This window comes from Sarcophilus harrisii, chromosome 1, assembly GCF_902635505.1.
Source record: "Sarcophilus harrisii chromosome 1, mSarHar1.11, whole genome shotgun sequence".
In the NCBI taxonomy this organism is placed as follows: domain Eukaryota; kingdom Metazoa; phylum Chordata; class Mammalia; order Dasyuromorphia; family Dasyuridae; genus Sarcophilus; species Sarcophilus harrisii.
The window spans coordinates 661,217,667-661,234,131 of NC_045426.1; the positions used below are offsets into that span (position 1 = coordinate 661,217,667).

General features: G+C 44.8%; 2 protein-coding genes across 2 annotated transcripts in view; one reads left to right on the forward strand and one right to left on the reverse strand.

The window, feature by feature from the left end:
• Positions 1-4,443: 4,443 nt before the first annotated feature.
• Positions 4,444-10,237, forward strand: F2RL3 (F2R like thrombin or trypsin receptor 3). The gene is made up of 2 exons (XM_003761012.4): positions 4,444-5,777; positions 8,208-10,237. Exons 1-2 carry the CDS (start codon positions 5,681-5,683, stop codon positions 9,284-9,286), a joined length of 1,176 nt encoding a protein of 391 aa, XP_003761060.1. The 5' UTR covers positions 4,444-5,680; the 3' UTR covers positions 9,287-10,237.
• A 2,996-nt stretch (positions 10,238-13,233) lies between these two features.
• Positions 13,234-16,465, reverse strand: part of CPAMD8 (C3 and PZP like alpha-2-macroglobulin domain containing 8) — a 155,073-nt gene continuing 151,841 nt past the window's right edge. The window contains exons 41-42 of the mRNA XM_031947976.1: positions 16,137-16,308; positions 13,234-14,305 (exon numbers count right to left, since the gene is read on the reverse strand). Of these exons, the coding sequence (XP_031803836.1) occupies position 14,305; positions 16,137-16,308 (173 nt within the window). The 3' untranslated portion in view covers positions 13,234-14,304. The remainder of the gene's footprint in view (positions 14,306-16,136; positions 16,309-16,465) is intronic.

Sequence of the window (16,465 nt, forward strand, 5' to 3'; positions counted from 1 at the left end):
GGTGCCCAAGCTTCCATATTAAAGTATCCATGTAGGCAGAATCACTTCCCTGAAAGAAATAAGCCTAAAGCTCTTCTAGACTTCTCTTTTTTTTTTTACTTTTTTTTTATTTTGAAAAAAGTTTCTTTACAACATTATCCCTTGCACTCACTTCTGTTCCAACTTTTTCCCTCCTTCCCTCCACCTCCTCCCCCAGATGGCAAGCAGTTCTAGACTTACTTCTAAGTAAACTGTTAGCTGTGTGACCTTGGGCCAGACACTTCCCTTGAGTCTTAAATTTTTAATGGGGGGGGGTTTGTACTAGAGCAGGGCTTCTTAAACTGTTACCACTTTTTAACCTGAGAAATTTTTATGTGACCTTGGATATAGAGGTATAAAATAGGTATACAAATCAAACATTTACTGTTAAAAAATTATAATTTCACAAGCCCTACATTCAGTTATGAGACTCCAAATGGAGCCGAGACCCACAGTTTAAGGAGCTGGGCAGTAGATAATCTCGAATCCCTTTCCACACCCTGACAGTCTGTATTCTAAGGGCCCTCTCCGTCTGACATTCTTTATCAACTAAGGGCCTTCCTAGCTCTGCCATTCTCTGTTCCAAAGTCCTTTCCAGCTTTGACATCCTGTGTTACCTCCCTGACATTCTGTTATTTGTCAAATGTGAGGAATTCAAACCTATGACTGAATCTGAGTGATGTCTCCATACAGAATAAAGAGGGCCTGTTTGTGACAGGGCTTGAGAGGCAATTTTGGGCCACATTCACACACACTGCTTTCCTTGGAAAACAACTACCAGGAAGCTGGGAACTGAGGTGATAGCTTAAGTGGTGAGCATCCACACTTCCCTTCTGTCTAAGGCAGTTCCGGTAGCAGAGCCTCCAAGGGCCTCCTTTCGTGCAGACTGATCTGTTTGCCTAAAGGCCCTGCCTCCCTTATTCTGTTATTACAGAATTATCTTCATCATAAATTTAAAACATACCCCCCCAAGAGATGTGTATTTAAACCTACTTATATTTTTAAAGATTAATTTTTACAAAGAAATTGTTATAGCCATTACCTAGCTAGCTGCTCCCTCTCTCTGATCTCTTTATCTGTTCATTCTTCTTATAATACATTTATCTTATTCTCCTCTGAGATTACCTTTCATCTCCTCTGTATCTTGTTAAATTCATGTCACCTCCTAATCTGACATGAGTTCCTTGTATTAGGGGCTGTTTTCCCCTCTTTGAATGTACCATAGGATTCAACACAGTGCCAGGCACATAGGGGCTACTCAGTAAAGGTCACCCAATTTTATAGTTTCTGTTCATATTGTGTAATTAGTTCTCATCTCATATCAGTTCATATGTCTGCCCAATTCATGTTCGTTAGAGGATGTGGGATTTTGTTGTCATGGTGAACTCCTGTTGAGGTAGGGAGGGTGGATCCACTTCCAAAGCCAGTGTGGACCCTCCATCCATCAGGGCCTGTATGGTTTCTGATTATTGGGCAAGTCCTAGGGAGTTGTGTAAGGCATATGAAATCTGAGAGAGGCTGTTTTACCAGAGTCAAATAGCTCCTGAGCATCAGTCAGTATTGGAACCCAGATTTTCTTGACTTTAAGCTCAGCATTTTATCAGTTACCCCAGTTAACAGTTTAACAATTATCTGTTACCCCAACTCTATTACTATTCTTAGCTGCAAGGTGAGAAATAATTTCCTGGATATGCCACAGTTTGTGCAGGTGGAGGAGAAGGGACTTGTAATAAAAAAGAGCACAAGACTTAAGCTAGAAAACCTTTTCATCTTTTCTGGTTGTATGACTCTGGACAACTCACAGTTTCCCTGAACCTTGTTTTCTTCCTCTGTAAAAGAGGGATGATAAAAATATTTATAGCAGCTCTTTTGTGGGGTATCAAGGCACTGGAAATTGAGGGATGTCCATCCATTGGGAAATGACTGAACAAGTTACAGAATATGAATGTAACAGAATATCATTGTGCTGTTAAAAAAAAAAAAAAGACCAAAGGGGCAGTTTTAGAGAAACCTTGGAAGACATGTATGAACTGAGGCAGAATGAAGTGAGGAATAGGGAAATTATCACAAAATCTGCATTGTAAAGGAAGAACAACTTAGAGATTTAAGAAGTCTGATCAGTGCAATGATCAACCAAAACTCCTGAGGAGCCATGATGAAGTAGACTGTCCACTTGCTAAGGAGGAGGGGTACAGAGGGTGACAAACATTTTCAGGAACAGACAATGCAGGAATTTGTGTTGCTTTATTATGCAAAGGTTTTTTTCCCCCTTTATTCCAATAGAGGAGAAATGGGGGAAGGAGAAAAGAAAATAGATTTTTCAGTTGATTAATTTTTTTAATGGATTAATAATATTTGAACCAACCTCACAAGCCTATGAGGGAAGCACATTGGAAACATTAGCATCCTAGAAAAATGGGAGCTGTTGTTAGATGCCCTGGGCCCTCTCATTGTTTCCAGGTTTATTTCTGTTACAGTAGCTCTACAAATTTCCACATAGTGAGAAACTGTCTTTGTTTTGGATCCAAGTCCTTTAAATTACTAATAATGATGACCTGGGCTTGAGAAGTCATATGAATGGTACCATCAACAACCAGGACTCTCTCCTGTGTATGTTTGCAGTTTTTATTCCAGTGGCAAGTGCACAGGCCACAGAACGAAAGAAAGACCCACACCAAATTCTTAAACTCAGTTCAGCCAAGAATGGTGGTAAGATGGACCTTGATTCACAAGACACTGGGCTTTCATTGTTTATAAATGATAAAGTTCAAACATTACCAGCCTTCTTGATAGAATGGGAAAATGGGTGTCCTATCCCAGGTCCCATTCTTTTTTTTCCTCTGTTCTGTTTCATCACTTGGTTTGAGTTCAAATTACAGCTCTATGCAGATTTCCAGTTCCCAAACATCAATGTTCTTAAATCAACTCATTATCTTTTCCTCCAAAGCCACCAAAGGACACCACCATCACCTAGGTTCATAACATCCCTCCTTTTGCACAAATAAAACCACCACTCTGTTCAGGGCCTCACCATTTTTTTCCCTGACCTATTACACTAATTAACCTCTACGCGGTCTCCCTGCCCCAAGTTTCTCACTTCTAGTACATCTCATCTCCCCTTAAGGACCAAACTGAATCTTCTAGGTCATCAACTGATTATCACCTTCTTGCTCGATGAGCTCCCAGAGGTCCCCATTGCCTCCAGGACCACATATAAAGAATTCTGGGATTTAAATCCCTTTACAACCCAGCTGCTTCCTATTTTACTTTTTGAATCGGCTTCCATTGCATTATCTTCCACACACTCTGTGATCTTGGTGCATGGGTCCCCATGCCTGGATGCTTTGGCTCAAATTCTTTTTGTTCCCTTGGATTGCTTTAAGACACCGTTTAAATTCCAGCTTATCCTAGAGACCATGCTACTGACCCCTGAGTGGACATAAAGGGCTAACCATGGGTGGGCACCTGAGGCATGAAGATGATAAGGGTTGCCATAGAAAAGGAAGAGAGACCTTCCAGGAGGTGATTCCCTGGAGATCTAAGGAGAGCTGCAGCCCTACTTGATTTAAGCAGGCAGAAAGGGATGCAAAGGGAGCCAAAGAGACAGAGACAGAGGGACCCGGAGAGAAGCAATGGCAGCAGCAGCATTTGTCGGTTTCTGAATTTTCCCACAGGTGGTTTTCTTATCAGTTTCTCCAGAACAGGAACTCAGACCCCGGGTTCCCTACTGCATAGTTACTTAGTAGCCACTTAGTAGCTGTGTAATCTCTGTATTTACTTAGTAGCCACTTAGTAGCTGTGCAATCTCTCTGCATGAGATTGCTTGTGCTATTTACCTGGTAGCCTTGCTACTTTAAAAACCTTCAATTGGAGTCAGTGAGATTACTGACCAACAGAGAAGCATTATGAGGCTCCTGTGTGACAAGGAGCTATGGAGTCCCCCAAGTAAGGCTGCTGTTAGCAAAAGAATGAACAGACCCGCCTCCGTTCTCTTTTGAGAGCTGGAAGGGGCCTTAGACCAACCTGTTCAGTTTACAAAGAAATAGTGTCTTATGGTCACACTGTGAGCTAGTATCAGAGATGTGATTGGAACCCAGGTCTGCTTCTTATCTGATCTTAGCCAAGACCCTTTTCTTTTTTCTCCTCTGAGGAGGGACTGACAAAAATTGTGAATTTCTCTTTGGCAAAATGAGGGAGTTGGATTAGCTCAAGAGTCCCTTTTAACTCTAAAGCAGCTGTCTTGCTCAGGATCACACAGTTGGAAATTGTTGACAATGGCTTAGGACTCCATGACCAGGATTCTTTCTTCTTCCTTATCAGACTGACTCTCCAGAATTCTGGTCCTATACCAGCTCCCACAAGATCTCCTAGAAAAGGGTCTGGTTCTTCTCTTGGCTATCTCTCTGGAAAGTCTCTAGATAAAGGCAAGTGAATGTAGTGACTGGTGTCACTTCTGGATAAAAGTTAAAAAGAAGGAAGGCAGGGCAGGTTCAAAAGTTGAGAAGGTGGCTGGGTGACTAACAGATGGAGATCTGGGAGAGCCTCTTAACTCCCACTCACACCACTGTCCAACCGGAAAATGTCACTTGGGCTTTTGGAGATGTTGGGCAGATGTTTCCTGTGAGTTTGCTAAATATGGAGATGGTGCAAGTTGTAACTCCCCCTGGATACTGCCTCTCTAACTTTATTTCAGCCTTAGCCCAGCTTTTGGCAGGCACTGGGCTTTTGTGAGAACTAGCGTCAGACAGGAGCCCTGAATCGTCCACCAGTCAGAATTCTACCTGTTCTCATTCTATGAGCCAACCAACAGGTAGCCCCTGATTGGGTACAGTATGTAAGGGACCAGGATCTGAGTGGAAATTTTCCCCCTGTAACTTCTGTGCCCCTTGACCCTAGTTTTGCTCTGTGGGACTAAGGAATGTACCTTGCTCCTTTCTGAGTTTGGTTTGTTGGATTTTTCTGCAGTGGAAAAAATAATCTGGGGAAAGATACTGAGTCACATGTAGTCAGGAGATGATGAGAAACAGGCTCCATATTCTAGTTAGTGGCCGGAAAGACCATTCTCATTCCTGTATTTATTTTTCCACCCCAGCTTTTCCTGTCTTCTCTCCCTTCTCTCCTTGTGTTCTGCCATGAGCTTTTCTCTGTCCCCTTGGAGGGGCAGTGCTCTTTGAAGTAGGACATGTATGGAGGGCAGAGGGTTAGTTGATGCCCACTAGCTTGGGGTTTCCCCTCTGTTCCACTCTTCCAGCTTTGGCTAGGCAATCAGCGGATTAATGCCTTGGCCATGCAGTGAGGATCTGGCTATCTGCTCATCCTTTTGGACTAGTTCAGGTACTCAGCAATGCCTATGTAACTGTCCAGGCCTGCCCTTCTCTGCCACTGCCACTATATAACATGGGCCTAGGGCTGATGTGCATATCCTCCATGCCCCCCACCCAGGCCTGTCTTCATTTATCTGAACACTCACAGTCTCCTCCTCAGGAAGTGCCAGAGCCTATAGTGGCTGTAGACATGTGTGTGTGAGTGTGTGTTTGGATGTCAGAAGCCTCAGCAGGAAATGCCTCATCACAGGAGCTCCTATCAGCCTCCTTGAACAACAACGTGGGCTCACTGGCCCTTGGCTCCGACTCCATTCACTCCCAGCCTCGCACACTGGACCATGCAGGACCCCTGCGGCCTCAGCCTCCTCCTGTTCTACTGCTTCCTGGCGGGGAGCCTGGCGCAGGATGACTATGATGGGGAGAATAACAACGGAAGTAAGTTACCCTCTTGGGAAAAATGAAAATTCTGAATTTACCCCTTTAGGGTCCCTAATTGGTGGGGAAGACCCAAGGTATTTTCATAGCCTCCTCAACTTTGCTGAAACTTCTGTTCGGAGTCAGGTCCTGCTCCAAGGCAGTCGCAGAGAATGTAGAGCTGGGAGGATGGGCAGGCAATGGACAAACATGGGCATTCCTGCCATTGAAATTCTGTTTCTGACCCAAGGGATTGAGATGAACAGGGTGCCCGAGGCTGGCATGGGACAGAGAGCTTAGGGATTATCTGTCTCAAGTCCTTCATTTACAGATGAAAAATTGAGACCCAAATGTGAAACCATGTATCTAGGCTAAATCAAGTACTTTTCCCCCTGTGCCACATGGGATACAAGGGCTGGAGAATTGAGTTCAAGCCATAATCTGAGATTTAGAAGAAATCTTGGGGATTGGTTTGGTCTAAGGTGCGCTCAACAGGAATTCCACTATCTGATTCACAAGGGATATATAGTGCTTAGTGTAGGACCTGGTTCAGAGTAGGTGCTTAATAAACATTTGTTGGTTGCTTATTGATCGATTGACTCCATAGGATCTGCCTGGAGAAGTCCAAGATGGGCAAGGTGGTGCCCTCTTCCAGGGGCAGCTCCAATGAGTTTTAATTAATTGTTGAGTTTAAATCTGCCTCTGCCATTCTCACTTCTGTCTTCTGAAGTCAAGCTCTGCACTCTACAGAGAAGAGAAGCAGTGTCTTGTTTTCTTTACAAAATGGGAGTCTCTCTGTAGTGCTGCTTGGAGGAAAAGCTTTGTCAACTGCAAAATGCTATAGAAATGGGGGGATGGAGGGACAATACCTTCAAAGCAACTGCTTCTTATGTAGCTTCCCACAGTATAGGCTACTGGGGCCGGAGTTGGAATGAATTGGTACCCAAGTCAAATTCAGTCAACAGAGCAAAGAATGATAAAAATCAGTCCTCCCATGGGCTGCCACAGGGAGTAAAGCAGGGGGATTGCTCAGAGAGTCTGGCTCTCACCTCCTTTGGGGATCAGGGGTGAAAGAAGGCCCCTCAGAGGGAGTGCCAAAGCAAGAGACCTTGGGAGTAAGTGGGGGGGGGAGCGCAGGTAAATCTTGTTCCCTTAGAGGATTGAGAGGCCAGGTTGTGTAGCTACTGCAGGATATAAGATCCTATAATATGCACTTTCCTGCCTCTCCATTCCCTCCCCCCCATATTAGAAAAGTCCTATTTTCTCCAAGCCAACAATAATTCTGCTTGGGGCTCTAATCTTGGGGAAGCTCTATTTTGGGGTATCTTGGGAGAAAGGGAAAGAGAAAGAAGCATTTAGAGTTTGAGGATTTGGGATTCAAACCTAAGCCTGATCTATGTGATCTTGTCTCTGGGCCTTAGTTTTCCAAACTCTGTAGTAAGGTGAGGGACAGGGCTTGATTTAGAATTAGGATTCTGTGAATACTAGCTTTTTGAGCTTAGGCAAGTTATCTCTTCTTTACGTGTTAAGTGAGAAAGTGGCTAGAAATCTAAGGTCACAGTGCCCTCCCACATCCTGCCTAATGGCCAAGACTCTCTGCATTGAGCTTTTTCTGCTACTGGGGATTTCCCTGGCCCTTGTCTTCCCCTAAACCATTTCCTATCATCCATACAATCTACCCAGAACATCTGGAAGACTAAACAGCTGCCTCTACTGGGGGTGGGGGGTGGGGGGTGGGGAAGGATCCACGCTGAATCAAATATCAAGTTAATAGATCGCTCTGATTTAAAGATGTAAAAAATCATAAATTAGTAAATGTCTGACTTCTTAGAGAATTCCGAGGTGTCCGTCCAGGCCAGAGACCATTTTTGGTATCTTTATTCATGTGAGTTTTGGGATGTGGTAACAGAAACCTGGGTCCTTTTCCTGCCTTTGTCATGGGACTACAGATGAATCCTTGGTTCTCAAGTTCCCCTTCTACCTTGGGAATCATTTAAAGCTCTTTCGTTAGCACAACAACTAATAACTTAAATGACTCTGTGCTAAGGCACAGTGCCTAGCCCATCACAAACACTTTATAAATGTTTGTTGATTGATCGCCCCACTAAGTGTTCCTTGCTTGCTTTCCTCTTCCAGACAAGCTAACCCTACACCTCTTTCAGCACACACAGCCCATCCCATAGACTTATTTCACTTCTTCATGGGCACCCAGGGTACAGCTGTTGATCTGGAGGGGATGTAGACCATGACACCTTTGGGTCTGTTCTCTTCAAGTGAAGAAATTAAGGTTTGGACTCAGGTGAAAGCAGCAGCTAGCCTTCCACCCAGCAGAGGCTCTACTCTGAGTAGATGGTGGTCATTAGCATAGGGGAGGTCCTTCTTCCATGGAACAGAAAGGCTGAGGATGGCTCAGATCAGGATGTGCTAATCTGTAGCTATTTCTTATCACAGATGAAAGTGCAGATGCCCACAACAATGAGACCTCCTCAACCTCCATCCTCTGCCCGAGGAGCTTCCCTGGTGAGAAGATGAACTTCAATAATACCACCTATCTGTGTATTGGGACGGAATCCAGGGAGTACCTGTTCAACTGGGTCTCCACATCCTTGGTCCCTTCACTCTACACTTTTGTCTTCTTGGTGGGCTTGCCTGCCAATGGCTTAGCTTTGTGGGTGCTGGCTACCAAGATCCAGAGACTGCCTTCCACCATCTTTCTGATGAATCTTGCCGTGGCTGATCTGCTCCTTGTTCTGGTCCTACCCTTCAACATCTCCTATTACTTCATGGGTCATCACTGGGTCTTTGAGGAGGGACTCTGTCGCCTAGTGACTGCCTTTTTCTACGGAAACATGTACTGTTCCATGTTGCTCCTGGCCTGCATCAGTCTGGACAGGTACCTGGCCATTGTCCACCCGTTCTTCTCCCGTTCTGTGCGCAGCCCCACTTTTGCTGCCTGCCTTTGTGCCATTGTCTGGCTTGGGGCAGCCTCCCTCTCCCTGCCCCTGGCTGTCCAGCGCCAGTCCTACCCATTGCATGGCAGTTCTGGGCACATCCTGTGCCATGATGTGCTCCCCCAGGATGAGCAGGCCAACCAGTTCCTGAATATCTTTGTCTGCCTTGTCGTTTTGGGCTTCTTCCTCCCACTGCTGGTCATTCTCTTCTGCTATGGTTCTGTCATCTACGCCCTGGTGGTCAGTGGGGAAAGGTACAGCTATGCCATCAAACTCACTGTGCTGGTGCTGGTCTCAGCCGTCATACTCTTTACTCCCAGCAACATACTGCTGCTCATCCACTATTCTGACCCCAGGACCAATGGCTTTGGAAACCTCTACTTCTGGTACATTCCCAGCTTGGCCATCAGCACCCTCAACAGTTGTGTGGACCCTGTCATTTATTACTACGTATCTGAAGAATTCAGGGACAAAATAAAGAGAAAGTTTTGTCAGCAGAACAAGCACATGCTCACAGTCCAGAAAACTTCTAAGGAAGATGTCCCTGGGCTGGGTACCCGTTCCACATCTCTGGTATAGAAATTCATTTGATGCACACAAGCTCTGGTCTGAAGATAGGAGACAGTGGCTTTCTGACTCTTGCATAGAAGGGCCTATTTATCTGTATCAGCCCCAAGGGAATCTCCCTTGTCATTGCCTCTCAGTTCTCTGTGGTCCCACCTTCATCCTTGCCACAGTAAACTTTGGAAAGATGAGAGGGCTTAAGCATGAGAGCTTCTGCACTCTGCCCCCTGCTTCCACTTCATCAAGAGGACTTTCACCTTGAAGACCCAACTCCATTTCCAGGGAGGTCCAGGACACTGTTCCTTATTGGATATGTACTGATGGATCTGAGGCTGTCTGTGCTAAGAAAGAGAAAATTTGGTGGGGCAAGAAGTTATGGTAGGGTGGGTGATGGGTGGATCTGCCTTCTAGTGATTGATGAAAGAAAGAAGATTATGATATTCTACTTGGTCAAAGAAGGAAGAAACAGGACCAGAGCTTGGGGAGGGACTTGTATACAGATTTTGACCAATGTGTGAAAAAATCTCCTCATGAGAAGAGCTGCCAAAAAGTAGAATGGGTGCCCAGGAGGAGGTGAGCTCCTAGAGATACTGAAGGAAAGGAGGATGACTTGGCAATGTGATGTAGTTATGTCATACCATGCTTCAGGCAAGGAGTTGAAATTCCCCACCACCTCCAACTTCCCATGCCTTGTTTTCTTGAGGTTGATGTCTGCAGGACTTGAGATCTATCTCTAAGGGGGTGTTGCGTTGCTACCTGAACTATCAAGATCCCATATTTCTCCTTCCTCAGGGGAGGTTGTTCCTGCTGGCTGGGTTTATTCTGCCCATAAATCACTCCATCTTTTCTTATGGTTATGGCTGTAGAGAAGGCTCTACTGAATGGAGAACTGATTAAAGCCCAATCAGATTCTAATCAGGTTCTTCTTGTGTGACTCAGCAAATAAAAGTAAAGGTTCATGACTAAGCTAGCTGATCTGTTTCAACAAGATATCCATGCTTGCTGGCAATATTGTATTTTAGTCTATAAAGGCTGGAACTGACTTTAAAATGCAGAATGTGGGATCTGAGAGGGACTTTATAACCAATAATATGGGAGGTTTGAGAGCCTTGAGGACATAAAATGTCAGAACTGGCAGGCCCTTAGAACCCAGGATGTCAGAGCTAGGAGAGCCCTTAGAACCCAGGATGTCAGAACTGAAAGGGCCCTTAGAACCCAGAATGTCATAGATGGGAGGACCCTTAGAACCCAGGATATCAGAGCTGGGAGGGCCCTTAGAACCCAGGAGGTCAGAGCTGGGAGGGCCCTTAGAAGATGGGATGTCAGAGCTGGGAGGGCTCTTAGAACCCAGGAGGTCAGAGCTGGGAGAGCTGCTAGAACATGAATATCAGAGCTGGGGGTCCATTAGAAGAAATAATGTCAGAGGTCCTTAGAACACAGAATATAACTGTGTGTGTGTGTGTGTGTGTGTGTGTGTGTGTGTGGCATTAGAACACAGAGTGTCAGGGCTTAAAAGGCCTTAGAATACAAGATATCAGAGCTGGAAAGATCCTGTGAGATCAGCCAATCCAACTATTCTTACTTTACGGAAAATGGAAGAGAAGTCCAGAGAGGGCTCAAAGGAGCTAGAAGGGTCCTTAGAGGTTATCAAGTTGAAACTGAGATTGAGAAGTCAAATCACCTGTCCACAGCTATGAAGGTCTTCCTAAGTCCAAGTGCAGCTCTCTGGAACCTCTTATTCATTCCAAGCCCCACATTTGACAAATGAGGGAAGTGAAACTGAGGAAAGTTAAGTTTCTTCCCCAAGACCACAAAAGTAAAAAGTAGCAGAACTGGAATTAGAACCCAGGATCTGGCTCCAAATCTTGTGCTCTCTTCATATCAGAATCTTTTAATAATTCAGCAGCAAAGTTCTCTGAGCCCAGCCAGGGGCAGCTTTTCATCTGCCAAAGCATGCTGCTGCCCTTCAGTGATGATTTGTGCTTGGCCACACTCATGATGGAAGGCTATCAGCAAGCTATAACCTGAAAAGAAAGAAGACCATGGTCTTCATGGTTCCTTCACAGGCTCTTCCCTAATGGGGGGACTTCAGAGACCACAGTCAAACCAAGTGAAGCTTACCTCACAGGTTGCAGGTTAAGTGATCTGCCCAGGGATACTAAGCAAAAGGTGTCAAGACTCAAAGCCAGGACCATACTCAAGCCACTCTTCCCTACTTCCTTTTTAAGATGTTGACCAGAATTCTTCTAGATGGGGAAATGGTGAAAAATTTTTAAGTGGGAACAAGCAAATTTACAAGTCAAGTGATGCTTAGAAGGGAAGATCTTGGGAAAGCTGGTGGGGGGGTGGGGGGGTGGGGGGGAGGAGAGGACAGGGAGTCAAGGAGGGTCAGGGTTTGACCAGAGCCTGGTGGGAGGATGTGAGCAGTGCCAGATATCTTGCCTATTCCTACAAAGTCCTTGCTGACCTGTGATTTGACTTGTATCCCTTCAGAGAGCCAACAGGCCAATGTGATGATAAATGGCACCAGGGAGGGAGGCAGGCAGAGACAGGCTACTTGGGAGGAGTTATTCCAACAAGAAAGGGAGTTGCTCTCATGTCTCACTCAACGGTCACCCCTGCACACATCCCTGGTTTCTCTGATAGGAGCAAGCCCCTTCTATTCCCTCTCTGCAGGCTTCAGGCTCTTCCAATTTCGGTACTTCTCAACATTCAGTAACAAAAGCCTCTTATTTCTAGAACACATTGCCATCTTCAGAGAACTTTATAACATGTCTGTGGAATAGGTGCTGGATCTGGTGTTAGAGAGCCAGGGATCTAATCACAGCTCTGAGAATCAGAGCATCTTAGGGCAAAGAAAGCAACCTTGAAGGACATTTAGTCTGACTGGCACCAGGAGAGTTCCTTCTACACCTTGTCCAAAGGGGTCCCTTATCATGCTTTCTTGGTCCTTTTTAATCTTAGTCCCTTCCCTCTAAGCAGTTAGTATCTTCTATGTATAGTTGTTTGTATATTATTCCTGAGGGCAGGGGCCATGTTTTTATCCTTTGTCTCCCTACCACTTATACAGTTCCAGGTACCTAGTAGGTGCTTTAAAATGTTTGCTGATGATTTATTTACAAAGCACTCCCTCCCCCCAACAATCCCATGAGATTAGCTATATTTACCAGATGAAGAAACCAAGACTTGAGTCACAAAGCTGATGAATGGAGGCAGGACACACCACCAAGTCTTCTGACTCTCTTTGCTATATTGTGGTTGTCTCTGTCATCTGACATAATTTAATAAACTCATTCTGGCTCACAGTGTTCCTTGCTCCCCTTTCTAAATGCTCACAAACTATCCATGCTAGGTAAATGGTTTCTAGTTTTCCTCCCTTCTACTTTTATGGAAGAAATCATTAGTCTTTCCCCCCCTAGGGTTCTTCTGAGCTTTTTACCACTCAAGCCGCACCCTTGCTCTAGAACTAGTAAAAACTTTTTTCCATCTCTAGTCTGGGAACCCCACTCCTAGGTAGCTCTCCAACATCCTGAAGGATCCCTGCTAATGGTTCAGTAATCACAAGTGTCCATTATCTGGACTTGACATAGACTTTAGCCAGGACTGGCCACTTGAATACTGGGAAGAAGGGTAGCTAATTTTTATAGTGACCATTTTGGCACTTTTTTATCATCCCAGCTTTGTTTTCCCTGGTAGAGAAAACAGAACCCAACTATGGGAATGGAGCCTTCTGCCCTATCTCGGCCATTTTCTCTTGCCTGATCTGCTCTGGTGACTGATGGGACCCAACACTCTCTTAGTTGTCTCCTCAGCCCCCCTCCCTGCCCTCATCTATCCTTTGTACTTCTTCAGAATCCTTTGCAGCTATTTGAATGTGAAGGCCTTGAGGCTTCATTCATTGGTACGCTAGTAAGGGGATCCCACACGCAACAACATGTGATAGATGTTCTTAAGAGGCTTCATTTTAGATACTGAGATTTTATTAACAATTTCTTTCTAAATCTGCCCAGAGTCACGTGCTTCCTCCTTGCTTTGAGTCTTGTGGCTCTTGGCCAATCCTGGAGCAGCAAAGCATGGGCCAGGGCTGAGTCAGCTCTAAGCTGTAGCTTCAGAGACCAGAGTCCTGGAGGCCAGGCACATTTCTAGGTGGTATCATTTTTGTTCAGCAGATCATTACTTCTTTTGTTTTGTGTCTGCCTTACCACAGCCCTTCAAAACAGGGTATAGCAGGTATTGTCATTATGTTACAGATGGGGAAATAGAGGCTGGGGAAAGGGATGGAACGTGCCTAGAGTCACACAGCCAGTTAAGTTCAGAACTTGGACCAGGATCCAGCCCTCCACACTCCTAGCACTTTATCAGGTAGGTCGTCTGTACTATTCATTCATCAATACATCATATCCTTCCTCCCAGATTCCATGAGGGCAGCAATCATCGTATTCACCTTTGTTTCCCCTTAAAGCCAAGAATAGGCCCTTGTACATAGTGAGAGGGGTACTCTAAAGGTTCTCACATCATTTTCTTCACCTGTAAAATGGGACTAATACCTGCCCTACCCTAACACAGATTGTCGAGAGGCGATTGACAATGAGGTGATTGATGTGAAGATTCATTGATCAAAAGTGAAAAATTCTATACAAATAGAAGGCACCAAGAAGGCAGGGAACAGTGGCTTGCTCCAAAGTAAATAGGTCCCTTGGCCCCTTTCTGCCCCCCCAAAAGGCCCTTGCTCAAATGCCATTCCTGCTCTCAGCAGTTACTCTTATGCCAGAAGCTCTATAGAAACTTGACAAAAGAGGCAGGAAGTGCATGTATGGGGGCAAGGGATGGTGGTGCTGAGTGTGAAGTGCAGGGGCTGGTCCAGATTGAGCCTTGTTCCCCTGCAGACTCAGCATGGCTAGGGAAGAAACAGAAGGCTTTTTGTAGCGGGTGAGGAAGATCCAAGTGCTTCTTGCTCTCCACAAAGTCAGCAATCTGAGCAAAACCATCAAGGAGTCACCCTTTGGGTTACTTCTCCTGGGAAGATTGACATTTCTGTTGAAAAAGAGACCCAAATATCATTATTGACAGCTTCAGTGTGCAGGAAAATGGGATATTGTATCTGGAGAAGAGAAGACATTATCTTCATTATCTGTAGATGAGTTGGAAGAAGGTAGACTTCAACTCATTTAAGGTAGTAATTCCATTTTTTTTTAATAGCCTTTTATTTACAGGATATATGCATGGGTAACTTTACAGCATTAACAACTGCCAAAGGGTAGTAATTCTAACAACTGCTAAGTGATGCAGTGGATAGAGCACTAGGCTTGGTATTAGGAAGACCAATCTTCCCCAGTTCAAACCCTGCCTCATGCTGACTAGCTGTGTGGCATTGGGTAAGTCACTTCACTCTATTGGCCTCAGTTTTCTCATCTGTAAAATGAGTTGGAGAAGGAAGGAACAAACCACTCCAGTATCTTTAAGAAAATCCAAAAATCTTTGCTAAGAAAATCCAAAATAGGGCCACAATGTGTCAGATGTGACTGAAAACAATTGAACAATTCAATAATCATAGATTTTAGAGCTGGAAGGACCCTTAAAAGTTCTCCTCTCATTTTACAGATGAGGAAACTGAGGCTCCAAGATATTGTAACTTGCCAAAGAACACACAAAGTAGAGACAGAATCGATGTCTCTCAATCATTCAATGTTCTTTGACCCCAAATCTAATGTTCTTTCAATGGACAGCTCTTATTTGGACATAGCTATCGATGAACCAATTGGCTCAACAACTCTGCCAAATGGCATTTAATCGAAGCTGGCATGATGCCTTGTCAAGGATGTTGTAAAAGGTGTATGAAATGAGCTGGGGCTAGCTGTAGGAGCTGTTACAAAGGAGGATCCTCAAAGTCCTGGATGGATCTCATTGAGACTCCAGCTCTTGCCCCAGCTCGAATACACACCTTCCAGATGTAGTCAGAGCTTATCTGGAGGAAGGTTTTGTCTAAGTCGCTGCCCTTTGTTTTAGATGTTTATTTGATCACTAGTATGTAATTAGTATCTAATAAATTAGTGTTATTAGTATAGTATATTTAGTATATAATAAAAACATTTAAAAAAGATACCTAGATCTTAAAAAAAGACAATGACCTTAACAGACTCCTCTAGATTCAGAGCTGGCAGGGTCCTCAAGGTTTTCTAGACTAACACCTTCACTTTGCAGATGAGGAAATTGAGACCTAGGGAAGTTAGCACACTTGCCCAAAATTATATTTCTAGTAAGTATTGGAGGGAATTTGAAGTCAGAATTTGGAGTCCTCAAGTTCAAAATCAGCCTTCTTTCTACTCCACTACGTTGCCTCCATCCAATAGGGAAGCTGTATAAACCCATTTTACAGATAAATAATAGGAGGGAAGGGCCTCATCCAGTAGAAGAGTCTCTCTTGCTGTCCAGTGCAAGGGTCTTTTTCCTGTGCCTCCTGCCTTGTCTGTCCCCCTGGCAACAGTAGTTGGTAACTCCCAGGCCAGAGGAGATCCTGGGAAGGAGAGCAGGTACAGTGGCTGCAGTGCCCTTCCCAAAGCTGCAGAATGCTAAATTGAGAAGAATTTCAAAGAATATCTAGCCTCAGAAACTTCCTAGTGATGAGTCTCTGAACAAATCACTTATTCTCTTTCTGCCTCTGTAAAATGGGTATACAATAACATCTATCTCACAGTGTTGTGAGGACCAAATAAGATGATATTGGTAAAGCATTCAGCACAGGGTCTGGTACATAGTAGACACTTAATAAATGCTTGTTTTCTCCCTTCTATTCAAAGCATATGCCCTAATTAACACACCCTCCAAAAGTGGCCCTCTACCTGGAGATTGTTTGGGAGAGGCTCACCATTCCATGTGGTCTCCACGTCCTTCCTTCCAGGGGCCTTCAGAAGCACTGCTGACTGTCGTCAGCTCTGGCCTGACGTCAAAGCTCTCGGCCTCAGAGCCATAGGGGTCAGGGTCATACTCGTAGAAGTAGTAGGCGATGCCCGATGGTGACTGTACTGGGCTCTCGGCAGCTTCAAGGGAAGGAAAGAGACACAAATATACACTGCCTGTCTAGGAAGCCAGAGTAGTATAGCTCAGACCCAGAGCCGTTCCCTACCAGCGCCTACAACCTCAGATGCCCAAAGCAAGTAGGGACATTTACTATGGAGCAAACAAGACTCGCCTTGA

Excerpts from the sequence above, each read along its gene's own strand:
- F2RL3 (XM_003761012.4), top strand. The coding sequence starts at position 5,681 with ATGCAGGACCCCTGCGGCCTCAGCCTCCTCCTGTTCTACTGCTTCCTG. Across the intron at positions 5,778-8,207 it reads TGGGGAGAATAACAACGGAA|ATGAAAGTGCAGATGCCCAC; the intron begins GTAAGTTACCCT and ends TTCTTATCACAG.